The 27,392-nt window shown below is 39.6% G+C and overlaps 2 protein-coding genes across 6 annotated transcripts in view; one reads left to right on the top strand and one right to left on the bottom strand.

Moving 5' to 3' along the window:
* The window catches only part of LOC139478938 (N-acetyltaurine hydrolase-like), a 30,121-nt gene extending 18,874 nt beyond the window's left edge, over positions 1-11,247 (bottom strand). Inside the window, exons 1-3 of one of the 5 annotated variants that reach the window (XM_071261633.1) lie at positions 11,182-11,247; positions 1,511-1,575; positions 41-200 (exon numbers count right to left, since the gene is read on the bottom strand). In XM_071261633.1, the coding sequence (XP_071117734.1) occupies positions 41-200; positions 1,511-1,544 (194 nt within the window). In that variant the 5' untranslated portion in view covers positions 1,545-1,575; positions 11,182-11,247. Of the gene's footprint in view, positions 1-40; positions 201-1,510; positions 1,576-4,776; positions 4,845-8,221; positions 8,243-9,474; positions 9,755-11,062; positions 11,148-11,181 lie in introns of those variants that run through there. The other 4 variants (XM_071261635.1, XM_071261634.1, XM_071261637.1 and 1 more) reach the window with 4 other exon arrangements.
* Positions 11,248-13,495: 2,248 nt separating this feature from the next.
* Positions 13,496-26,734, top strand: LOC139479820 (PCNA-interacting partner-like). The gene is made up of 12 exons (XM_071262706.1): positions 13,496-13,562; positions 14,102-14,209; positions 15,190-15,383; positions 15,929-16,210; positions 17,133-17,318; positions 18,923-19,087; positions 20,155-20,309; positions 21,258-21,423; positions 22,393-22,568; positions 24,151-24,238; positions 25,080-25,156; positions 25,738-26,734. Exons 2-12 carry the CDS (start codon positions 14,125-14,127, stop codon positions 26,081-26,083), a joined length of 1,920 nt encoding a protein of 639 aa, XP_071118807.1. The 5' UTR covers positions 13,496-13,562; positions 14,102-14,124; the 3' UTR covers positions 26,084-26,734.
* The last annotated feature ends 658 nt before the right edge of the window (positions 26,735-27,392 follow it).

Here is a 27,392-nt window from a genome sequence, read left to right as displayed (position 1 = left end):
AAATAAATATGATAAACTAGAATGTTGGCATAATATTTACGGGTTTTGCGTTATCCACCCATAGTTGGAGAGTGCGAAAGGCATGGTGGACTTGGCCTTGTTCTGGGTGGCTGGCTCCATGTAGAAGCCCCCTGAATTTATCCACAGGTGCTCATGGGTCATGGTCACCCCCAGCTTGTCCGGCTGAAGCAGCCCTGTCACTGCAACCAACGACAGTTGCAGGAAAACACTACACAGAGGACAGATGACTGACTCCACCGATCAGACCAAAACGATGCAATATGAACATAAAACAAAAATAGTTTGAATTTATTTTCACTTACCCCAAGGCTCTATTTTTGATAGATACATACAAATCCAGCTATATTACAGTGGCCTCTCATAAAAAATGTCATGTGTCAAGGTAGCCACTCATAAAAAATGTCAGGTCAGAAATGTGACATAAAGTTATGTGACTATTATATACCGTATACTGAATTAATTGTCCTAGTTTTCTATGATTTGTTTGTTTGTGGTTTAATGCCACACTCAGCAATATTACAGCTATATGGGGGCAGTCTGTAACTAATCGAGTCTGGACCAGACAATCCAGTGATTGACATTATGAGCATCGATCTACACAATTAGGAGACGATGATATGCATCAACCAAGTCAGCGAGACTGACCATCCAGTCCTGTTAGTCGCCTCTTCTGGCATGCATAGTCACCTCTTACAGCATGCAAAGGTTGCTGAAGACCTATTTTACCCATAATCTTCATGGGTCTAGTTTTCTATGAGCCAGCCCCCACCAAATCCTATATTTTCTTGATGATACACCCTCTGTCATGCCTCACAGGGATTCCCAGTTGGAATCCCAAGCAATCTATACTTATGGGTGGTCAGGCTTGGTGATTGGATCGTTGTTCACAATATCAATCACTTGATGGGCTGGTCCAGACTCAATTATTTACAGGCCGCCATCATATAGATAGAATATTGCTGAGTGCTGCATTAAACAAACAAACAAGATTTTGATGAATCTCTTCTAATTCTCTGCACATCCACACTTCTGATTCAAGACATGCTCATTCGCTCTAAACTTCATATTTCTTAATTTCCATTTCACCCAATGGACCCGTGAAGATTCCAGGGTAGAAAAGGTCTTCAGCAACCCATACTTGCCATAAAAGGCGACTATGCTTGTCGTAAAAGGCGACTATGCTTGTTGTAAAAGGCGACTAACAGTATCGGGTGGTCAGGCTTGCTGACTTGGTTGATACATGTCATTGATCCCAATTGTGCGGATCTATGCTGATGATGTCAATCACTGGATTGTCTGGTCCAGACTCGATTATTTTAGCTGGAATATTGCTGAGTGCGGCGTTAAACAACAAACAAACAATCAAAACAAACATTTCACCCAATGGTCGACCCTACCAAAATTATGAAAGTAATTTTAATTGTTTAGTATTACGCTATTATGTCCTGTAAGCAACTTCTGTACCAGGCAATATGATGTACGTCCCTACCTGTTTGTATCTTCCCCTTCCTTGTTTCTGCCATTGTGGGACTGACCTTCTATCTTCTGGACCACCTGAAACATGGCAGACGCCTGAAGTCTGAACAGCTCATCAAAACTAACACATTCGACATAAATTCAACATACACTCACAATAATGAAATCACACTTAGTACATAAATCTAGTAAGTTTTCTAAGGGGCAAAGGAAAATCACCATTGTTTGAAATTGTTTACATATCAAACTTTGAATACAACGAACAGATATGGTTGAAGGATCCCGTCAATGACTGACAGCAGACTTCAGTATGTAGAGACAGCCCCACAAAGGTAAATATTTGATCCAAGGCTGTGTCACATTATAAGACGTTGAACTATGGTACGAGGATAAACAAGGACTAACAGGGACTGGTTGGCTCGGAGTCAGTAACTATGTGTGAGGCAAGGTATATTCATGTAAAACTGTGGCATGGTATCTCAGTGGGCTAGCACTATAACACTAAAATCAGTCCAGCCTAGTACAAGCAGCCACCCACACACCCATGTTGCTATGTAAGTGCCATATTCTTGAACAAGATATTAAACCAACACAACCACACTGGGAAGACTTACTGCATGGTCAACACAGGTTTTGTGTATGTTCTTCCTGTTTGAGGAACGCAGTGAAATATAACCCTATGATGTCCATCTTCAATTATTGGTTCATAAAATGTGTTCATATCGTGGAGCTAGAAGCCTCTCAGCAAACAATGAAAACAATCAAACAATCGGAACAATCTAGCCAATCAGCATGATGCAATAATGTTAATGCTCAGTGAGATTAATGCAAATAATATCGCCTGGTTCATTTGTGGGACGGTTACCAACTGATTTTTCACTGGCTCCGACGTTGTGAGATTTTTGTATTTCTCAGCTCATTTCATCATATGTTTGATTTTCAACTGAAAATATCTTAAGTTAGCGATATCATATCCAAAACATTAACTGTACTGGTGCTTAGTCAGATTTTAAACTTTTAAAAATTTACATAATACACAAATGCTGATGGGTATCTTAGACATCTTTTCAATAAATTTCCATTTTTCAGCACAAATTTACATTTCAAACATGGCAGAGGTCATGTGTTTTCAAATAGTTGCAGGAATGAGTGAAGGTTACATAGACATAATCAAATTTAGCAATAGTTGTTTCAGTTTTCAATTACATAAAAAACAAACATGGTATACCGTATTTGACATAATAAGCGCCCCGCTCTAATAAGCGTCCACAGCAATATTTGCGAATATATTGGCTAGTGAACAATCCCAATCAGCACCCCTTCCGATTGATCAATGTACCGTACACAAGACTTATTTATTCGTGTATAATACACACTCGTGTGTTATATCACCCTTAATTATGGGCAATTAAATTTAAATATCTGTCGTATGTAAACATTTCAGGCTGTTAGCATAAACCACGAAATTTAAGATCTTTCAACTCAAAATAATATTGTAATAAGCGCCCCCTATTTCTTATTTTGAGACCACCCTGGGCGCTTATTACATTGAATACGGTAGTTTCTTTTGCCCCTCAGTTTATGTAGCTAGTCCGCCATGCGGAAGACTTTCTGATTGAACTTAAATCTCACTACACAGGTCTTTTTGTATGGCTGCAGTGTTCAGGTATTTGATGTGCATTCTTGCTAGTAGTTATTATTAGCGGATTATAAGCATACAATAGATTTTGGGTGCTATTCAGACAGGTCGAATCATTTCTAGTGTAACTGGAAAGACATCACAGTCAGGTGTAAATCGTATTTCCATCATTAATCTTTTGATACACAGAAGGTATTCTGAGCTGAATTGTTTTCTGTCAGTTTGTGTCTCGGCAATGCCACCACATCATTTGTGGACAAAGAAGACCATATCAAAGTTCTTGTGAAGTTTCACTCTTGGAAATGCAGCTGTACACATGCATATACCATTTAAAACATTCAAAATAGCAGATACTCATAGTGGATGCTCATTAACCCAGATCTTCATAGGGCAGGGCAGGTCAGTAGTGGTGGTGGTAGTGGTAGTTGTTGTGGTTGTCATGGTAGTGGATTATTAGTTTGCAGTGTAGTAGATGTTGTAGTAGCAGCATTAGTAGTAGTAGTAGTAGTAGTAGTAGTAGTAGTAGTAGCAGTAGTGGTATGTTGTCGTAGTAGTAGTAGTAGTAGCAGTGGTAGTATGTTGTCATAGTTGCTGTAGCAGCAGTAGTAGCAGAAGTAGTAGTAGCAGTGGTAGTATGTTGTCGTAGTCGCTGTAGTAGTAGTAGTCGCTGTAGTAGTAGTAGTAGTAGTAGTAGAAGTAGTAGTAGTAGTAGCAGCAGCAGTAGCAGCAGCGGTGGTATGTTGTCATAGTCGCTGTAGTAGTAGTCATAGTTGTAGTAGTTGCAGTAGTAGTAGTAGTAGCAGTAGTTAAGTAGGGTTTGACACTGCTGTTAACAGTATTCCAGTTATATCACAGCGTGTCAGCTTAATGTGGGAGGAAAGCCTCAAATGATGCAGGTCTCAAACATTTACCACTGCGGTGAAACCCACGAGCACAGGTATGGTGCTGATAAACCTAGAAACATAATTGGGGCGAACCGGGATTCAAACCCACAATCATAGGTATCTGGCATGTCCAACTCTGCACAGTGAATAGCAGCACCTTAGACGACAGGGCCACCATCTTGTACCTCCACATAGTGATTCACTGCAGAGCTTCGATACATGCGTACGCAAAAACAGATGCCTGACATTACCCAACATGCATTGCTGAGGGCTTATTGTGTGAGATTGCATAGGGACCATTAATTTACATGTACAATGATTTTACATACAAAGTTAGAACAGATCTATACCGTTGGAATTTTGCATTCAGGACACTTACTTCATTTTTGTTTGGGTTTTGATCATTTAAAATATTATCGGGTGCAAGGTCGCAATCGTTCTCAGAAACAAAATTTTCGTGGACAAAGAAGGTTTATTTAATGTTAAACTGGTTTCAGAAGTGGGGCTGGACTTGCCCAGTGTTAGCACCCCAAGTTGGGGTAGATTTTCGTATTCGAGTTCTAAATCAGGCAGATTGACTTGGGTTACATTGATGTCCTGACTCACAGGACAACGACCCATTCAGTATTACGATCAGACCGCTGTCATGTACCTGGAGTATTGCTGACTGCTTATCACAGGACAACTGATCGGACACCAGTCGTAAGCCTGCACATATTAGATATTCATGTTCGTAATCGACTAAATATTTCTTACCTTAGATTCCTTGTAGGATGTGCTCAGGGCGGGCTATAGTGCGGGCTATAGTGCGTGCTATAGTGTGCAGCTACAGGGCGGGCTAAAGTGCAGTATGACCCTGACAACTTCCTTTCCACTTGTGTCATGAGACAAGTTACAGTATTCATGAACACAACACTGTCATCCAAATGCACATGTCCATGCATAAGATATTACAGTGACATTGTACAGTGAAGAGGAACACTACTTGTACAATATAGTCAAAACAGTATTTGTCTTAAGTGTCAAGGTGACATTGTGCACTAGAAGAAATACTCCTTACACAATAGCTCTAATGGTTTCCAAGTTCTGCTCCGGAAACAAAACTGTTTGCTTGTACTAGACTGGATATGTTTGTGTGTGGCTGCTTGTACTAGTGAGTGAGTGAGTGAGTATAGTTTTACGCCGCTTTTAGCAATATTCCAGCAATATCACGGCGGGGGACACCAGAAATGGGCTTCACACATTGTACCCATGTCGGGAATCGAACCCGGGTCTTCGGCGTGACGAGCGAACGCTTTAACCACTAGGCTACCCGACCGCCCCTGCTTGTACTAGACTGGATATGTTTGTGTGTGGCTGCTTGTACTAGACTGGATATGTTTGGGTGTGGCTGCTTGTACTAGACTGGATATGTTTGGGTGTGGCTGCTTGTACTAGACTGGATATGTTTGGGTGTGGCTGCTTGTACTAGACTGGATATGTTTGTGTGTGGCTGCTTGTACTAGACTGGATATGTTTGGGTGTGGCTGCTTGTACTAGACTGGATATGTTTGTGTGTGGCTGCTTGTACTAGAATGGATATGTTTGAGTGTGGCTGCTTGTACTAGACTGGATATGTTTGAGTGTGGCTGCTTGTACTAGACTGGATATGTTTGTGTGTGGCTGCTTGTACTAGACTGGATATGTTTGTGGGTGGCTACTTGTACTAGACTGGATATGTTTTTTTGAGGCTGCTTGTACTAGACTGGATATGTTTGTGGGTGGCTACTTGTACTAGACTGGATGTTTGTGTGTGGCTGCTTGTACTAGACAGGACTTATGCTGGTTCTTGAGTATTAGCCCACTGATATAACAAACCACAGTTTAACACGGATACCCCACTCAGACACATTATACTGACTCCGAACCAACAGTCCTTGTTTTATCCCATTGATGCCGAGCGCCAAACAGGGCCTTAGGTAACAAGTACCATCATTTAACAGTGAAAAGTTAGATTTGGATGTATAGCAGCTACCGTAATGTTTGTAATAAATTAGGAAACTGACAAAGGAGGGTGCTTATTAACACCATACACAACGAGTTAAATTTGTTGTCAGAGATCAAGTGGTAGTGAATAAACTTACTTCAACTGTCAATAAAACCAAAACATTTTGATAATAGTTACTTTCAGCAGTTTTATATCAGTTCTGCACTGCTGTTCTGAAAAAAATGTGTAACATACACAAGAAAATATAGACTGTCATGTAATTTTTTTATGTTATACGGGGGCGCTTATAAAGATAGTCAGAGTGAGCTTAAATCAACTCCTCCGCATCCTTGCCCTTGATTCACGACAAGGTCGTCGACCTCCTGTATGAATGTGAGTCCTTGTTTTATATGAATTTTATTAATGATTAGGTGGCATTTATAGACTGCTACATTTCCTACATCCAACATAATTGACAAAAATAATCAAGAAAATTATAGCTCGCATCGGCTGCCGTTACAAAAAGTTTCATATGAGTAGAAAGGAGTGTATCTCATAGTATCTTACATACAGTGTGTTATGTGTATCTCATACAATGTAACATACTGTGTGTTATATTTATCTCATAGTATGTTACACACACTTTGTCATATTTGTCCCATTATATATTACACACTGTGTGATATATGTATCTCATAGTATGTTAGAAACTGTGTCATATTTATCCCATTATATGTTACACACTGTGTGTTATATGTATCCCATAGTATAAAATGGTGAACAAGGTATGTAGTGTGAAAATGTATGTCAAGGAGTGCTATGCGCATGAGAATTCATGACATGCATTTGCATATATATACACTGGGAGTGGTATTTAAAGGAAGACTCTGCTACATGGTCCGGAGGCCATTTTCTGCCTTGATCTAGACATTATAATTAACACCAAGTGGGAAACTGAGACATTGTTTCTGTGTAGTGTTAGATTGAAACACATCATAAACTTGCAGAGAAAGAGAGTGCATGAGGGACCTCATCTTCCTGAAGCAAGGGAGTTAACAGACTATATATAAAAGTCCAGTTTCCATCCTTGCCGAACTAGGCTGGCATTATGGAGTTATTTTATGGCTGGACTAACGAGTCTATGCATTAGTAAACTGCTATACAGAATTCAGTCACTTGCAGGATTTGAAAAAGCATGTTTATCAAAATCATTTTATGTTATTAATCAATGTGCTCATGTATTTTGATGCACTTCGTGAACATGGTGAAGTAAGACCCGTTTTATACAATATACATTTCAATTATCGATCCAAACGTCTTGACTGGACATCGCCATTTTGTTTGAAGCAAATGTAAGTAATATGAAAGGTGGAATCTGATTGGTCAATAAGAGGGACTTAGAAGTGACATAACTCGTGACAGACACTGGTGGCGCTACAATCGAGCCCAGAAATTCTAGCCAAGTTTGACAAGGGTGGAAACTGGACTTTTACAGTCAGTTAACGCCCTTGCCTCAGGAAGATGGAGGGATCTGAATCAAATTTGATTTAAGGTTTGAGAAAGGCCACAATAACAGAATACAATAAAGGAAAAATATTAATTTAATATTTCTACACAATACAAGATTAATTTGGCATATTAGATGCTTATCCATTACATGACCTGTGCATTGAACCACTGTCTTTCCGCTCTCCAGGCAGATACTCTAAATACCATATTCGACGTAATAAGTGTCCAGGGCGCACTCAAAATCAGAAACAGGGGGCTCATATTGGAATATTATTTTGCGGGAAAAAACAGAGTTGAAAGTTCATAAATTTCATGGTTGATGCTGACAACCTGAAATGTTTATATATGACAGACATATTTTTCCAGGATTTAATTGCCAATAATTAAGGGTACATGTAACACACGAGTGCGTATTATACACGAATAAATAAGTCTTGTGTACATTGATAGGAAGGGGTGCTAATTGAGATTGTACACTAGCCAGTATATTAGCAAATATCGCCGTGGGCGGTTATTAGATCGGGGCGCTTATTACGTCGAATACGGTATGCATTTGACCACGGTGGCAAACTTGGACCTGACTTTTGACATTTTCCCCTTATTCATTAGGAAATGCTTACATAAAACTGTAATACAAGACAAGTGTAAGTTTGAAAGTAGGTATGATAAAGGCACATAATGCTTGCTGAAAAATGTCAGATTTTAAATCTGTGGAAAATGACTTACAGTTAGCCTTTATCTTCCATCACACTTGCAAATCTAAGAGAAAGTCCAGGAATAATTTAGGTCAAACACTTGCTATTTTTAGGAGAAAAAAATCCTGTAAACCTCTAAAATCCTACTTTGGGGCAAATTTTAGCCTTAATCATTTATTATTTCAATTCAGGGGCGGTCGGGTAGCCTAGTGGTTAAAGCGTTCACTCGTCGTGCCGAAGACCCGGGTTCGATTCCCGACAAGGGTACAATGTGTGAAGCCCATTTCTGGTGTCCCCCGCCGTGATATTGCTGGAATATTGCTAAGAGCGGCGTAAAACCATATTCACTCACTCACTCACTATTTCAATTCATGTGAATACATTTGATAGTTTCTACAAGCTTTCTGTAAAGATTTTTCTTGTTCCTTAAAGGGGCACTGATCTAACGCAATTCCCCGGGACTGGTTGTTGCCTTTGTTATTGTTTTTTCCCAGTGAGTACCCGGATGTAGAGCAGAAATCTAGACTAGCTCGCGACCTCTGTTGCGCCATTCGTAAGCGCATTAGTCACTTTTATGGATACCGGTAGTAATAAGAGCGTATGGTCACATTGATCAACAAAATGAAATACAGTTTTCGAAATAATAAGGAAATGTAGGCATCTTTGTGGGTAGCATCGGTAATGGTGACGAAGTTTTGATAAGTCACTTGCTTGGTAATTTTGCGATTTTCGTTTACACTATTTTGACTTGCAACACAAAGTAAATATTTCACCTGAGCATTGCCGTTTTTATAGTGTGTATATTTTTTTACTGTCAAAATGTGTAACATATTTATTAAACGTCTAAATATTCAGTTATTTTACAAAGTGACTGAAAAAGATTTCCATCTGTATTATTACGATAACGAATTCCAAACATTTTGATGTTTAATGTCATCACCAAGAGACTGAAAATGTTACGTTGAAAAGTACATTTCTATGTTGTTTGGCTTCTAATCCTACATAATAATCTGTTGTGATGTTTGTAGGCCCTTTTGATCGTCTTAATCAATCTGGACAGATTTTTTAGTCAAAATGACTGAAATATTTACACATTTTATAAATTGCCTGAGGGAATCACATTTTACAAATTGACGGTAATCTATACACGCTTACAAAGGAAATGACCTGTGAAAACAACGTCTATCGCGCATTGAAGAATTTCCCAACCAAGACGTAGAAAAACAAGAACGAATCGGTTCAAATGAAGGAAAACAAAATGCAAATACCATAATTACAACTTACCAGATTTATGTGTATAAATAGGCAGCTTCCTTATTCGAGGAATGTATCCGTGAATATCCACACAAAGGAATAATATTCCACTCATCTGCAGCTATACAAAATAACTTATTCGATGTAACGTGTCTCTGTAACTATCAAATATTCTAAAAGATATATATCGTTTCGGGTGTCAAGTCTCAGGGGTGGGCTGAGAAAGGCCATGTGACAACTATTTTCATTACGTCAACGGTTCCTAAAAAATCCATTGAGTTTGATAACAATGAGCAACCAATCAACGTATTATCAGTTAACCCTTTGAACAAATTGTATGTTGTTTTTACATCGGCACTTCACGCCATGATATGAGTGTATTCCCTTTGTTTTAGTAAACCTAGACATGTAAACACTCACTTTTGACATATCCACTGTGCAAGATAACAGTGATTAATCAATCAACGTATTTTCTGTTAATCCTTTGATGACTAGGAACGATCCGTTGATTTACAAAAAAAAGTAAATCAACTGATCATTCATCTCTTGCTGGGCTGCCACGTGCATATTACATAACCTCACTTCAAACCTGGATTTAGATTGAATAATTACCCCAGACACAATAAATGCCAAATGAGAACCTTTGTCAGGTAATCTAAGTGGTGCTACCACTAATTGTACCTGTAATAAATTCATTAACTGAGCATCAAGTGAATGACGACAAATACACAAGAGTAGGGTTATACGAGAAAACGTGGATGACAACAAGGGAGTAGTAATCGTATTACGCAATCCGAAATCCGAAAACATCTGGGGTATTTCCAAATGACGACTTCCGATGAGCTCCGCCGTTCTTTTTGTCTGTTTGTTTAGGCTGAAGAAATTATTTAACATGCGCCCTTTGTCGAATCTTTATAGATCACAGTTAACCAATCAGTGTTTATGCAAAAATGCGTAAAACAAATATTGCCTCCAGCCTCCAAGTTTATTTAGCTGTCCTTGCAGACGGTATCCCAGTCTCTGGTCACGCTCAGTTTCGTTGCGTATCATCCGGGTACTCACGGGGGGAAAAAACAATAACAAAGGCAACAACCAGTCCGGGGAATGGCGTTAGATCAGTGCCCCTTTAAACACCCTACCTTCACATATCGAATATACATGCATAACTGTGAGTGCATGATGCATACACCACGACTTGTTTACATGAGTTTATGGCAGTACACCTTGTGAATAACAACCCGCCACCGCCTCTGTCAGGTCATAGGGACGGTTCAGCGCGTGCAGAGTAAGGCTGTACTCAAAGCCATGAACAACAAATCAACCATGTGGAACCAGGCATGGCATGAACAAAACAAAAACACAGGCTCCCATGCGAAAGCATACACTGGCTTCCCAAACGTGATGCGCCATTCGTATTCAGCGATTTGGCCTACATAAGAACATTATCGATAATATTGTCATCACGGCTAACGCACAGATTAAAAGCCTTATAAATCAAATAGACCTAATTTATGGATCTCTATCAAACCAAGGTGTCGAATCTAAGGTTGGACACAGGTGACATCAGTGTAACATGAAAATAAAATCTCTGTTTTCGGTGATAAATAAAGCTACGTACGACTTGAATGGGTGTTCTATCTGACCGAGGCCAAGAATCATCTTATATATGATGTAAACAGTCAAGCACGGTACACAACGAGAAGTATAAACGCTTGTAAGGTCAGCTGTTTTCATTACCTGTTGTTGTGACATTTGCGTCCAAGGACCAGCTGGTGAACTAGATGAACCTACATCGCTTCCTCGACAGCAGTTATCTGCTCTTCCATCGCGAGGATTCGCTTTCAAACGATGATCAGCATTAGTAGCATCTGAACCGTCCATTCTTTGTTTTAACATTGAGATGAATCTTGGAGCTTTGTATAGGGACTCGTGAAAAACAGTTTATTTGATCTCGCAAAAGTATGTATTAAAAAGTCACATTGTGCCAATCATTTGGGTTTAGTAATATTTACACCACTTGTTTTAACATGTGTTTTTCTTCATTCTTGTTTCAGCATGGGTACAGAATTTGGGTTTTTTTCAATTTTTTAAATTAATATCAGAAGTATGTTACAGTTCAGCATGTTCAAACATGGGGAAGACGACCAGCAAAGACCACACGGTCGATAAAGTGTGTGTGTGTGTGTTGGGGGGTATGTGATCTGACACAGTTTTATTTTTTTAAATATATGTTGTTGTTTTTATATTAGTACATTATTCAGAAACTGCTTATCTATTATTGGGAGCGGTAATGGAAAAAATGTTACATGTGAAACGGGTTGGTCTGTATAAATGATATACAGTGCTATGGCCAATCTCACCGCAATCTCATCTGCATGGTTCAGTAAAAGATAAGACTTTATGCCATACGGTTTCAGGGCCAAAGAGCACCCTACACTCACCCCTTTCACAAAAATATAAACTTGCATGTGCAGCCTGCTACTAACGTGAACTAACTTAAATGTCAGGTTACTGTGATAAATAGACTACCGAAAAAATAATGACTTTGGAAAGTGTTCCTATAAGGATCAGATCTAGTCTTAGATGAGGTCCCTTTCAATCAATGGTGACTTTCAGTCGAGTCGAATACTGTCGGGCCACGCCCTCCTAAACACGTACCTCACGACCAGACGACCAGCCAGCCATAAAGGAGACAATTCATGTTTTCATTTGTAAATTTCAGATAATAAAATGACAGATCTAGACGGAGTTGGACAAATGAACAACGTCCGTCTAAACTACCATCGAGCTGAACAGGACAACGGGCAATACCTCAGTGTATTATAAGTTTCTAGGGGCGTCTTTGAACATGACTCTAGTTATATATCAAGAAAAGTCAGCTTCATGTGGGAGGAAAGCCCATAGGGAGACAGGTTGAAGACGTTTAACACTTTGATACCGAGGGCGTGGTGACTTAGGGATTGGAACCATGAGTATCGAATCCTGGTGCGGCTAAGGGACACAACTATACACAGATAATTGAGCAGCGATTGACCACTGGGAGCCCCGTGACGCTAGCTTTATCTGAACGCTGAAGACGATACAAATTAACTGATAGTCAAAAGAAAGTATTTCTCTCTCGAGTTTGTGTTTTTATGTAATTGAAAATTGAAGGAACTTGTTGTTAAATTTGATTATGATCATTTAACCATCACTCCTTTCTGCAGCACTTTGTAAACAGTATTCTGTGGCTGAGTAATTTGGTGTAAAGATAAAGTGGTACAATGAACACTGGTAGAAGACATTGACAGTTCATTTTGGATATAATATCGCCAATCTCAATCAAAATAAGATCTTAGTTTTCGCTACTGCTATGGTTAGCGATAACGAGAACTAAGATCTGATTTTAATGATATTGTAATGTCGCTAACTGAAGATATTTTCAATTGAAAAACAAAACTATGATAGAATCAACTCATTAGTTTGGTTTTAGTTACGCGAACTGAGATAAACGTTGAAACACACATGTTGAAGATTCGTATCCAATATAGTTCAACGTCAGTTGAATTGAATTTTCACTTTGGCATGTACTCTAGTCTCTTATACAGGCCTTGAAACTAAAATATCGGAAAACTTGCAGGGCTGTGGGGTAGCCTAGTGGTGTAAGCGTTCGCTCGTCACGCTGAAGGCCAGAGTTCGATTCCCCACTTGTGTGAAGTCCATTTCTGGTGTCCCCCAACTTGATATTGTTTGAATATAGCTAAAGGCGGTGTAAAACTATACTCACTCACTCTAAGAAGGCCTACATACTTTTCAAGTCGCGAGTTCTTCAGTTTCTTAAAAAGAAGGGATTCCCTTGCTGCTTTTGAACTATTTATTAAAAGGCAATGGAACATAAAAATCTAAACATATCTCATTTCACGACATCCAAGAAATTCTAATGCACGCAGAGCATAAGGTTCGTTCTCTCTCAACAGTGTCCTTCTCAAACGACCGTGTGTGGAGTTTTAATGATTTACCTCCCTTGCAGGTCTGTATTTTGATTGGATAATAACTGGGCGATACAGGTCGTAGTGCATATTTTGAAAACAACTATTATTCATTGAACACGGCGACCGTGGCTTCTCGTCAGTCTAAAGGTAGACAAACATACTTTGTGTTGATGTTGATGAATGAAAAAGCTTTAATAAGATGTTCAGCTGGGTACTGTATTTTTCTGTAGGGTGTTTGTGACCTGTTTTTCGCGTTTCGTGTAAATACTGTGTCGTAAACACTTCTTTTTTTCAGAGATTTATAGATATAGGATCCAAAAATACTCTAAAAGAGCGGGTCCGGAAATGAAGTAAGCACGAATAACAAAAACATTCAGCTGTTTCGTGCCGGTCTGATGTTTTGTCGGTTTTAAGTCGCAACATTTTTGTTTTATGTGGCCTAATCATGTTAATCTCAGCGGGATGTAATTTAGTGTTGCATGGGTAAAAATAGTGGCAATAATAGATGGTGGTCGACACAATTACATTCACTGATTAACGGCATGATTTCAGCTTAAGTACATTAAATACTTCATCATCCTTACCAGAAATATGTTGTAGTTTAGATTGATATGGCCAGTGATGTGTTCAACTATCATTATATATGACTTGTGGACTTAATTACAACTTTCTTTTCCTTATTTCAGGTTTGTGGTGTGGACAAGTAGACATGTCATGCAGAATATTCATACATCCACAGGCGATTGCCTCTACTTCAAGCATCCAGGAATACATCAGAGCACAGAGTGACACAGGTATTGTTGAAATAATTGTTATCATATTGGTTTTAGAAAATTTTAGTACATATTTAGGCAATATTTAATTCAGCAGTAGTACTGACAAACAAAATTTGTTGATTTCTGTCGTGTTTTTCTGCACGAAATGTATTGCCACACATCCTTTGAATATTGTAGTAACCGCATCTGTGCATTTCGTAACCTGTAATTGTAGGTATAATTATTTAAATATGCCTACCGACAATGACTGAAAATAGTACTATTCTGAGAATATTAGATTCCGCGGTGATGCGGCCGTCAAACCAGCTGTTTCAATCAGAGGGGGTTTATTGTGATTTAATAGCCTCTGATTGACCAATCAGAATCGAGTAAATTCCAAATTCATGGTAGAATATTGGTTAATCACCATATGGATATACCCTTTTCCATATTGAATTTAATCAATAGATGTATGATGGAATAAGATATAGCATGATAACAAAAATATTTAAATATATTGCCCAAATGAGCTTACAATACAACAGCACAGGTGTTACTTCTAGATGAAACATACTATATTTTAAGTGGAATACCTTTGAAAATACAGCATAAAATAAAAATGTATTGTGTCAGCTCATATTGTGCTCATAAGTACTACCGTGTTACGGTAAGGAAGAGAATTAATGGATGTCGACATCTTTATTATGAGGAACACTATGTTTCGGGGTATATGCCTACTCCTTCATCAGGTGAAATGTTACGGGGTTAGAATTTTCATGATGATCATAGGTTTGAAAAATAAACAGTTGATCCGTAAAAAAAATATTAACGAGCAAAGAAAAAAATAAGTTAATTTTATAAGTTAAAATATAGTATATTGACTTTAAAACAATCACATATTTCATGTTCGATTCTGTGGTTGGAAACAGAAATGGAACTTGGTAGATGAAATTTGTGATTGGAACAATACATGACTGCTAACTGTATTACAAATACCACTGTTTCACTTTCATCTGAAGAGAATGTCCAGTTCATCTCCCCGGGATGTCCTACCTCTGTGTTACCTGGTATCCAGAAATACCAAACAGTAGGAGAGTATGTGACGCGACTGTGTCGAAGCCATGGCCTGTTGGTCAGCCGCCGGGTCACTGTGTTGTCTGTGGAGGAGAGCCTTCAGGCAGTACAACTGTGTCTGGCACATATGAACAAGGAGGTGAGGCTACAGACGACTAGGGATTAGGACCCTCAAGTGAACAAACTACTTTTGTTTCCATTTTGTATCCATTTTATCATACTGAGTACAAGTGAACGAAATGGTTGTCTAGTGATTAGGTTAAGATGCCAAGCTTGGTGATTATTTACAGGCCACCTTGATAAAGCTTGAATATTTCCGACTGCAGCATTGCATCACTCACTCATAAAATATCAGGTGTAGATGTTACATCAACCATATGACCTGTAAAGATCTGGGGTAGAATGGGTCCTCAGCAAGCCATGCTTGCCATAAAAGGCGACTATGCCTGTCGTAGGAGGCGACTAACAGGATCGGTGGTCTGGCTCGCTGACTTGGTTGATGCATGTCATTGTATCCCAATTGCGTGGATCAATGCCCATGATGTCAATTACTGGATTGTCTGGTCTAGACTCGATTATTTACAGACTACCGTCATATAGCTGGAATATTGCTGAGTGTGGCATCAAACAACAAATAAACAAACATCTACCACATATATGTCCCAATCTGATCCTCTTTGGCAGAAAGGGGACTCATTTGACGCCGAAGCAAGCAAGGTTTATGAATACTACCAGAAACTATCTGCTGCAAAACTGAACCCGGACGAAGTGTTGTCCTCCCAGACCTGTGTAGAACTGCTGACTCAGTACAACTCCTTCCTGGCTGCCTGCGGACATGTGGACATCATGGACGTCGTCTCTGCCTTTGATAAAGAGTTCACCAAAGACCCCACAGAGTCGGAGCTCCAGAGAGACCTGGCGGGCACTACACTCGTGTTTCTAGGTGTGCCAAAAGGTCAAACTGAGGTATGATGTTCAGATGTTTCCTGAGAAATAAAAAAAAGAATAAAGACATGAAAACCATTACTCTCCAGGCTTGAAAAAATTGATTCAAGGGAACAGTGTATTGGTGTCTGAAAAGTATGCTTCAATAGGAGATAGTTCACTGATAAGGAACTGGGTTACATTTTCAAACCTATAAGATTAACAGTCATCCACATGGAACTTAGGATAGAGTGTTTTTCTTATATCATGTATATATTAGACAACCCCTTTTCATTACTTGGATCTCAGTTGACCTTACTCAAATTTATGGGAAAATTGGTGAAAAGTCAAAATGGAATTACAACTTTTAACTCACCAGGACCAACATGCTATGTTGTCCATCGGTCCAGTTACTTCCACTTCTCCCCCAAAGGGATGAGGGAAGATTTAAGAGGCTGTCTGGCACCATTAAAGGATTCAGATTTTTGTTTTACCTTTGAAGAGGTAACTTAACAGGATCAGTTGGTCAGACTCACTGAGTTGGTTGATGCATGTCATCGTATCCCAATTGTGTAGATTGATGCTCATGATGTCAATCATTGGATTGTCTGGTCCAGACTAAATTATTTACCAACTGCCACCATATAGCTGGAATATTGTTGAGTGTGGCATTAAACAACAAACAAACATATTTGAAACATGTAAGTAATGAAACTATCACTGACCTAAGGCTTATATACATTATAATGATTATGACCTGATTAGGGGCGGTCGGGTAGCCTAGTTGTTAAAGTGTTTGCTCTTCACACCGAAGACCCAGGTTCGATTCCCGACATGGGTACATTGTGTGAAGCCCATTTCTGGTGTCCACCACCGTGATATTGCTAGATATTGCTAAAAGCGGCGTAAAATCATACTCACCCACTCACTATGACCTGATTATGTGTTTATTTCCCACTTGTAGAAGCTGCTGATGAGACAGCTGTGTAGATGGAGTAACCATGGTAACATCACAGAGCTGTACAATGATGGTGCATCTGAAGACACTGAAACCATCAGTCAGCGAAATAGGTCTTTGGAGGAGTTACTCCCCCTTGTTGTTGAAACGCCAGTTAAGGGATCAAGACCTACTTCAACATCAATACAACAGGTTGGTGAAATCATGAACTAGAGAATTGATGACCTTTCATATTCTTTTCAGTCATGACAGTGTTATTTATTGGTAAGTATTTAATATGTTGGCTCAACCAAACATGCGACAAGGTAGAGTCAAATTTGTTGTCATCCATGTTGGGCAATATAACCAGGTTTATAAAAACCCATACGAAGCCCATATTTTGTAATGGTTTCACACTCAGGAAATCTGCTCACACACACATTCATTTGTTCTTGTTCAGAATACAATTAATCTGATGGCGACACTGGTGGCCCATTTTCTTCAGACGCAGCAAGCCACTTTTCACCGATGAACTCAGGTCTCGAAAAATTTCTGAAATCCAATTTGTCCTGCAGGGCAAGTAGATATTATATTGTACTTGTCATGCTATATTTTCACTTTCCCTATTAAATTTCATACAGTATTGTTCTTAGTTATTATTACCATTTTCTGTAATTAACCTTTGCGTTGTGGGTATTCATGGCAGACAGTACAAAATCATTCAATCACTGCCAGCTACATTCAATCCCGCCAATTCAGTCATTTAGTCATGAACATTCATTTTTGTTGTTAACGGTCATAGTATTTTTTTTTTTAAAATAGTCATTTCAATCATGTGTTTTCTTGTCAACCCCACCATTACCTATTAAAACAGACATTACCTCTCAAAATCATTCACTTTTGCTTTGACAATGGAGAATCAGAAACGAGTTGCTTACAACAAAAATAAATATATTGCATCCCTTTAAAAAATAGTTTCAAGACCTGCTGTGCAACCTCACATTTGAAGACAGTTGCCAAGTATGCCTTCTATTTATTATATAAGCTACATGCATTTCATTATTACCACGAACGTACAAGAAATGAAAACTATTTTAGGTTCGAAGTTATGCTGCATATTTTATTGAAATCGATTAGAGATGAATTGATACGATTGAAATAAATGTACTTGCCCAGTAGGACAAGTGTTTCTTCACTTCTTTCCTGCACATACTGCTACATGAGGACGAGTGGATTTTTCGTGCCCTGGTGTTGCATACCTTAGTCGTAGGTTCAAATCCCAGATTCACTCAGAGGACCATAGGGCTTCACCCAAGTGGTAACACTACAAACACTCCTAGACCAGCATCACTTCAGTTTTTCCCCTACACCAAGCTGATGACTAATATACCGCGATATATAAGATATTCACACAACTCACAGACCACCTCTGTGATCTATAGGTAGAGCGTCTGCCCAAAGAGCATAAGGTCCAGGGTTTGGTCCATGGCTGCACAATACCAAAAGACGCTAAGAGATGGTACTTGTTGTTACCCTGTCTGGCGCTCGGCATTAAGGGGCTAAAACACGGACTGAGTGTCTGAGTGGGGTATTCATGTTAAACTGCGGCATGGTATCTCAGTGAGCTAGCATTATAAATCGGCATCAGTCCGGACTAGTACAAGCAACAACACAAACACACACGTACATGCACATCGCTATATAAGTGCAGTAATCTTGGACACGACGTTCAACCCCATTTCACCTCACCCAACTCACAAACATTCAGACATTGGTTGTACACAAAGGGAGGTAACTCATGTCATCCCCTGTTGCAGGTGTTCACCCACCGAGTGCTGTTGGCGTACCTCCACATCCTGGTGAACTCCCGCAGTGAGCTGGCTCTTGCCCGCATCTTCAACGTACCAGACCGGGAGCTGGATCACCATGCTTTCACTGCTCTAAAACACGAGGCCAAGCGGAAAAACATGTCCATGTTCCAGGTGAGTTCTGAAGGGCTGACTCACCTGCACTGATGGCCCAGTTGTCTGTGGGACTGGAAATCACTGTACAGGGTTGCTTCCCTTGGGCATGTCAGGAACCTATGCTCATGGGTTTGGATCCCACTTTCATCCTGATTATTTTTCCAGGTTTCTCAGCTCCAAACCCATGTACATTTTTTTCACCCAAAGTGGAAATTGTCAAAGACCTGCATTAGGGCTGGAATGAGCCCAGATTTACTACATGGGAACCTGACCCCTATTACCTAATAAACCCCTGGTAGGCGTTGTAGATCTCAAGAGTTGGTTAAAATGTGCAATTGGGAACTGGTGCCGTGGCAAAATCTATTTAGATACGCATGTAAAACAATCTGGTCATGCATACATTGAAGTTGACCGAAGCTTGCTCTTTACTAAAAAATATGACACTTAAAAAGAAATGCGAACATTAGCAACTTCTAAATTAACCAATATTAGAAATTGCTACTGGCCCTGTAGTCTTAGCCAAACTGCCCAATAGTTAAGGTATTATATTTTAAGGACTGGTAGAAATGTGCCATGGTTTTGCTATATGTTATCTTTGTAAGGACTATTGGACTAAAATTAGTTTCTACCACTGGAAACCATGGAGTTTTATTGTTATTGTCATTCAAAATATATCACATGACTTGCCATGGGTCCAGGTAGCCCTGTGGGTACCCAGGTCCTACTCACCTGTCCTGTGTACTGAGTTACCCCTCCTCTAATCTGCATCATTTTGGGCTGTAAGGGGCGGTCAGGTAGCCTAGTGGTTAAAGCGTTTGCTCATCACGCCGAAGACTCGGATTCGATTCTCAACATGGGTACAATGTGTGAAAGCCATTTCTAGTGTCCGCTGGAATATTGCTAAAAGAGGCGTAAAACCACTCACTCACTCACTCACTCACTCACTCACTCACTTTGGGCTTTCCTCCTCACCAAGGTGATGGAATACTGTTGTTAAGTGTCATTAACGCAAACTCACTCACTCACTCATGCTAATTTCTATACAAGCTGAAACAACAGCTAAACAAGGGAGAATGCTCTTTCAGACTGCCATGTCTTTCCTGATGCGTATCCGACTTGGAGGGAAGGGCTATGCCCCGGATGCGGAGTGTCCCCTCAACCAGCATGTCAAGGGTCTCGGGGAGCTGGTAGACCTGGTACAGAAGCTGCTGACTGTTGCAGAAGAAGATCCAGATATCAGGTCGGCTGTTAATTGCTTTACTCATTTGCTGATTCACAAACGGTATTAGATTATTATTAATGGAACATTTTTTTCTTCCCTTCCAATTTAAAAATGGAAGGGAAGTGACCCATTGGTTTTTGAGCTCACTTGAACTTTTGGTTTAAGTATGCTTAAGGTGTGGTGCATTGTCAACTTTCAACCACCACCTTGGTCTAGTGGATAGAGCGTCTGCCACATATTGTAGAAGGTTGGAGGTTCAATACCCTGGCCACATCATATCAAAGGATGTTGAAGATGGTACTTTTTGTTACCCTGTCTGGCACTCAGCATTAATGGCATAAAGGACTGGCTGTCTCAAAGCCAGTGCAATGAATCTGGAGTAGTACAAGCAGCCACACATATGCATGCACTTTGCTATATAAGGAAAATATTCTTGAATGCAACATTAGACCCGTTTTCACCTCATATACTTTTACATCGACAATCCGGGGAGGATAGTTCTTCAGCAGCCCATTCTTGCAATAAAAGGCGACTATGCTTGAGGCGACTAACAGGATAGGGATCGGGTGGTCAGGCTCACTAACTTGGTTGATGCAGGTCATTGTATCCTAGTTGCATGGATAATGCTGATGATGTCAATCACTGTATTGTCTGGTCCAGACTCTCAATTATTTACAGACTAACGTCATAAGCTGAAATATTGCTGAGTGCTGCGTTCAACGACAAACAAACAAAAATGTTCTACATCTCTAAAACAAAGTCTTTAAACTCGAAAGTTTGCAAGAATTATCCCAGCTATTATGTGTCTGAAAACTTTTCTCAGAGAATTCTTATCTGGTTTTTAATCAGTTGATACATAGATCAGGTGCAGATGAGTGACCATTCAATAGTTCCATGGCACAACGTTTGTACTTTGTAGTATAAATTCTCTTCTAAAGTTTTACTAATATGATGTGGCCATCTCAGGTCTGCGTGTCGCCGCATCCTAAATGTGGTGAAGAACCGACTGGTCAAGTGTAAGCTGCTGAAGCTGAAGATGGAGGAAGTAGAGCGGGTGACAGAGCATCTTTACGACTGCATCTCTCAGATTGTTCGAGACCTCGAGACTAGGACGGCGCACACTCCAAACAAGGTCTCAAATTGGGGCTGGGATGAGTCCAAATTTATTCCCTGCGTACCCAACCCCCTATTACCTGACCATACCTGGGTGTCCGCTGTAGGTCTCAAGAAATAGATACAAAATGTCCGATTGGGAAACATTTGACAGTACTCCTGACAAAATGTATTTAGATACACGTATAAACCGATCTGATCGTGTATACACTGAAGGTGACTGAAGTTATATCTTTATGCAACATATAAAGTCAGAAGGAATGTGAACATTTATCACTTATAGTGTAACCATAGATTTTCTGATAATATTTGCCATTGAGTCCTGTGGGTACCCGGGTCCTACTCAGTACCCATCCGACCTGAGTACCCAAGTTAATCGGCCAGGCCTTATCACTAATATGCTCAAATACAGAACAGCTTGAATATAACAAACTCAAGGGACCATTGAAATAAGAATTGGAAATGTAAACCAAAATATCGATGTTTTCAATCTATCACAATACTTACATTGAGGCCTATTTTCGTGAAGTTATATATTTCATAGGGCATAAACACTATTAAAAAGGTTTGAAACTTCCTAATACACAATGTATCTGGTCACATATTTAGTTAGATCAAGTTCCTTAAGTCAAACCCTGCTTTCTTCAGGTCCATAAAAGAAAGGCCGATTCAACATACCAACCTATGCTAAAATAACATTAAGAGGTTTCATTAAATGGACATATCTGATTGGCTTAGTTTTGGGGAAACCATAATTCCCATTCTAATTTTAGTAACTCAAGTCAGTACTGTAAATTATCAGACCTGCCTTTGAATCAGCATGTGTTTCTGTCAGATGACACGTGACCGCTTCTGGACCAATGAATGTGGAGGAAAGCTTTGCATTATATGATAAACAATATTATTAAATACAACCAGTGATGGGATATTCGATGTGTTCCTACGAAAGGTAAATGTTTGGAATTTATTCTACTTACTCATCTTTCAGCCCGCATCAGAAGGAGGATCCTTGATAGGACGACAGACTCTGAGAGTTATCAAGCTGTTGCTGGACAAAATGGCCAGTAGCCAAGGGGGAGACAACTCCTGTGAGCTGTTCCTCAGTGACATGGCTCTGAACCCCACCACTCCCACCAGAGTCCCTTGCCTCATGTCACAGTTCAGGTATCTCAGACTGTTTCCATGTATCGTAGAGCACAGCAACTCATCTCATGCCCCTTGTTCTTACATAGGGGCTGGTTAATCAAGTGGTTAAAGGGACACATCGTCAACTGTTCTGAAGCAATGTTTGTACAAAATAGCCGATGACCTCCAAGCTTACACTGCTGTTTTTCCATTGGAGATATACAACTCCAACTGCGACATTGCGGTGCATGACAGTATAGCTTTACACACTATCCTGGGTAGGAGAGAGATTGGCTTCATACCTACCCAAGCCTATTTATATTGTAATCTTGGCTTTGATAAAAATTGGCTTCTAATCAAATCAAGCTGGCAATTAGTATTTTGTAACACAATCTTTCCCTTCAGTTTGCCTCTATTAGAAAACAAGACAGTTTACTCTGCCCAGTGCTTGAGTTGTTGGCTTCACTGTGCGGAGCTCTGTTGTTTTGTTTTGAGAATTGAATTGGGCATGTGATGTCAAACTAGGAAAATATTTCATGCATGATTTAAAAACACAAAGAACCGTTGATGTACTGTCCCTTTAAAGTGTTCTCTTGTCAGGCCAACGGCCCTGGTTTAATTCCCCACATGGGTACCATGTGGCAAGCCTATTTCTTGTGCCCCCAGCTATGATATTGCTATAAACTACACCCACTCACTCTCACAAGTTACCAACTTAATGATAACATTGAGTCTTTCTATATCTGTTGATGAACACAAATATAGACGTTTTCATATCTCTTTATACAGTTGAGCAGATTTAAGATAAAACCATAAATCTTCATCTAGCGATAACATACCAGTAGAATATGATCACTATTTGCATTTATATTTACTCTGAAATCATAAACAATAAGAACATTGTCATCTTATTGATAGGATCTCAAAATGAATTCCAAAGTTAAAACCTGTGAAGATCCAGGTTAGAAATAGGTCTTCAGCAACCTATGCTTGCCGTAAGAGGCGACTATTGGGATCCGGTGGTCTGGTTCGTTGACTTGTTTGATGCATGTCATCATATCCCAATTGCGTGGATAGATGCTCCTGATGTCAATCAATGGATAGTTTGGTCCAGACTCGATTATTTACAGACCGCTGTCATATGGCTGGAATATTTTTGCAAGTTTTGCAATAAACAACAAACAAACGAACAAAGTTCAATGGATCTGAAAACATCTTGTTTCAACATCAATGTATCCTTGTTAATCCAGTGTATATTAAATGTATTAGATCATCATTCTGGTATGATAGCTACATAACCTGGACCCATTCACCACCATCGCGTTGTTTTGAGCATGAATAAAAATTGCATGGTGCTAAAAAGTGTCATCGAATCAAATTTCTCACACGCGAGAACAATTCTGTGTTATGTTTGTTTGTTTGTTTGTTTGTTTGTTAATTTGTTAAGAGATAGGAGAGATTGAGACTTCACTTCTGAAACAAAACTGATGATGGCAACGGGTCCAGGGTATTTATCCTAACAGAATGGAGATATAATACCCTGGATAAGCAAGGATTATGTGACTGATGGAATGATGTAACTTGTACTGTACGTGTGTTCAATGGCATTCTCCTGTGACAGGTCTCCCGATATGGTTGCCATGGAAGAGGACAGCCATGACAAGCCTGATGTCACCGGACTGTCGGACAGGACCAACATCAGGGCTTATGTAAGTCCTTGTGAAACACTAGCTGAGTATTGCTGCAAGGAATATAATAGTTACTAACATGAAGTGAGCCTGGTGTATATAGCTATGTTCTAAGTAACATTGTGATAACATGGTTATACTGTTATCACACTGCGTCACTTGTCTGCCACAAACATATCACTTGACCAGACTTCTCTGGTCTCATCCTCTATGTCGGCACAGTAATAACACCTGGATCCATTCCCTTGGTTCTTGCGATCTCAAATTACCCGCCCTTGATTTTCATTAGCCTATTTGATGTGCTACTCTACTCAACTAACATTCCAATCAGTTATGAACCGAGTTACACACCAGCCTCAATGTTGGGTTCACGATGTCAACAACATGGCCAGTATCAACAACATGGCCAGTCCATTGATTACGATAGTTTGCTAGAAATTCAACATTGAAAAACTAACTGACCTGCAAAAGAAATCTTTTTGATGGAAAGTATGTACACCTCTCTTACCCATTTCCCTTTTCTCGACATTTGATTGGTTGTTAAAATATTAATGAAAATCAAGAGCAGGTAATCTGAGATTAGAGAACCATGGGAATGAATCCAGGGGTTAGTGTAGGTTTACCGAAATGAGAACCCTGGAGATCTAGAGAATCTGGTGGATAATCAGAACATTTTGAAGATAGAGGCCTCGTTTGCAGATTGCTTTGGGGTTATTATGGACATTTTGTTCTGATAATAAATACTGTATATATTATCCAATGTCATAACATTATTGCAGTATATATATGAAATATTTTCTCTTTATCTGTTAATGTTTGGCCTTAATGCAGAAACACATTACATATGGGTTTTTTCTTTTAGGAAAGTTCTGAAGTTATCTTGCCATGTGGGGAAAAGTTGACCCGGAAACAGCTGAATTCTGTCATTGTGTTTCCAAGGTGAGATGTCAGTCAGCACAAGTGTGTGGTGCTTGACAGTTGTGGAATGACAAGTTAGTGATGACACTTCAAGCAGTTATTTGGATGATGGGATAGCTTTGTGGTTTAAGTGTGTACTCGTCAACCCGAAGGACTAGGTTTGGTTCCCCACATACAATGTCTGAAGGCTAGGTGACCCCTGCTGTGATGTTGTTGCAATATTGCTAAAAGCAACGTAAAATTATACTTGCCCACTCCACTCTCACTCAAACAGCAACCTTTACAACATTTCAAAATCTTGCTCTTGTGGTTGACGAATTGACGGTTTTCAAGTTTATTTCCAGTAGTTTGAGTATAACAAGAACTTAGAAAGGTATCCAGGTACCTGTCATGGCAGTTTTAATGTCGGTAGAAATCCAAACTGATGTTAGTCAAACAAGGATTATATCACCCTTGTTACAAACTAAGGAACATGATCAAGACAATTCAGGCAGTCCCACCTATAAGCTGCTGATCCTGTCACAGTCAAGGGATACAACACTGCAATGGGAGTTGCAGCTTGTAAGACCACTGTTGGTAGTTACTCTATATCTTGGTTTCAGTAAAACAGTTGTCCATGCAGGCCCGGACACGGCCCAGATCCTGCTGGGAGTGCCTCCTGCCAAGAAGCAAGGGACCTGCGCCTCTCTGGACAAGGAGAACCTCTGCTCAAGGCCCCCCCTTAAGTCTGATCAACCGGCCAAGAAGAGAAAGATATCCGACAAAGTGAGCAAGAACACCAAGACCACAGATGACACGTTATCTCAACCCAGTTTATCTCAACCAAGTTTGTCACAACCAACAGGCTCTCGGAAGAAAAAAGCTTCAACTTCCAAGAAGGGTTGCCGTCGACAACTCCTGCCTCAGGTCAAAGGTCAGCAGAAACTCACAGGGTTCTTTAGAGTTTGAATGTTTGTTAATGTGCATGTAAAGACATGGCTTGAAATGATGATGAAAATGCCAGTAATTGTAAATATAGTTATTGCTGTTCCTGAAACAGTCATTAAATTAAACATCCATGGCAGTCTTTGGATATGTTCTCAACACTTTTATGAGTGACAGATACCAGTAGATACTCAACAGCTTAAGTGGTCACATCCATTCAACTAAAAATGTGTGGTATTAAACAATGATATTAGCTCTAATAATGGCTTCAGAACGCACAACATACCTAATGCTGTTCTCATGTGTATTAGGGTAAAAACAGTGACACTTCGGTGTTTCTCTCACATTCACTCTCTGGTACATTGCTTATGGGTCAAGATAGAAACCAGACTTTGAATTGGATCGTTTTGTGTCAGATTTGAATGTTGAAGAAAATATAACTCTTTAGAAATCTGAACATGATGAAGTCCATGTTCAGCCCAAATTAATATCAGAAATCTTCAGAGAAAGAGTACTTCTGAGTTACCATGGTTACATGCTTCAGTTTTTGTTGTTGGGTATATCTTACTTTCAATGATATTAATGAATCTGAACTATATGAACTTTATTTAACTGAATTTTTATTTAAACATTTTCATCTGTTGTGGATAACAATGAAATGACCCATTTTCAAACACTGGGGATATATGTTAATTGTGTTTATATCTTATTATTGGTAATACATGTATATATATATGTGATTTTGTAACATGTTCATGATCTGTGCAATTCATAGGATAACAGTGTTATCAGTTATACAAGTGTTTTTATTAACATTGTTTTTAATATATTTTACTTCTAAATAAATCATGTCTTGTTCAATATTAATTGTCTTTGTTGATATGTAAAGCATAACATTTTGCTGAGTAATGATTCAAGGCAGAATAGCTGCCCAGTCCCCATGCTTGATTAAATGTTAGTGAGTAAGTTTGTTTTTTACTCCGCTTTGAACACTATTCCAGTTATATCACAGTGCGGCGTGGCAGCTTAATGTTGGAGGAAAGCCAAAAGTGATGCAGGTCTCAGACATTAACCACTTCGGTGAAACCAACGAGCACGGGTCTGGTGCTGACAAACCTAGAAACAAAATCTTGGTGAACTGGGATTCGAATCCACAATCATAGGTTTCTGGCGTACACAAGGGACACAATTCTGCACAGCAAATTGCGGTGCCTTAGACGACTGGGCCACCAGTGCCCCCTAATTAAATATTAACTGATTTTGTGAGTAGGAAGTAGGACAGGGTGCTCGTCTGCTGCTTGGGAGGTACAGGTTCCAAAAACATCTGTACCTG

Source organism: Haliotis cracherodii, unplaced genomic scaffold (assembly GCF_022045235.1).
Source record: "Haliotis cracherodii isolate W230 unplaced genomic scaffold, xgHalCrac1.p SCAF_4, whole genome shotgun sequence".
NCBI classification, from domain to species: Eukaryota; Metazoa; Mollusca; class Gastropoda; order Lepetellida; family Haliotidae; genus Haliotis; species Haliotis cracherodii.
Note: the sequence above shows the minus strand (reverse complement) of the source record. Positions and strands in the feature narration are given on the sequence as shown.

What these genes read in the sequence shown, in the direction of transcription:
- LOC139479820 (XM_071262706.1), top strand. Translation starts at nt 14,125, where the DNA reads ATGTCATGCAGAATATTCATACATCCACAGGCGATTGCCTCTACTTCA. An exon ending in TGGCACATATGAACAAGGAG is followed by an intron (nt 15,384 to 15,928) that starts GTGAGGCTACAG and finishes CCTCTTTGGCAG; the next exon opens with AAAGGGGACTCATTTGACGC. An exon ending in TCTGTCATTGTGTTTCCAAG is followed by an intron (nt 25,157 to 25,737) that starts GTGAGATGTCAG and finishes TCTTGGTTTCAG; the next exon opens with TAAAACAGTTGTCCATGCAG.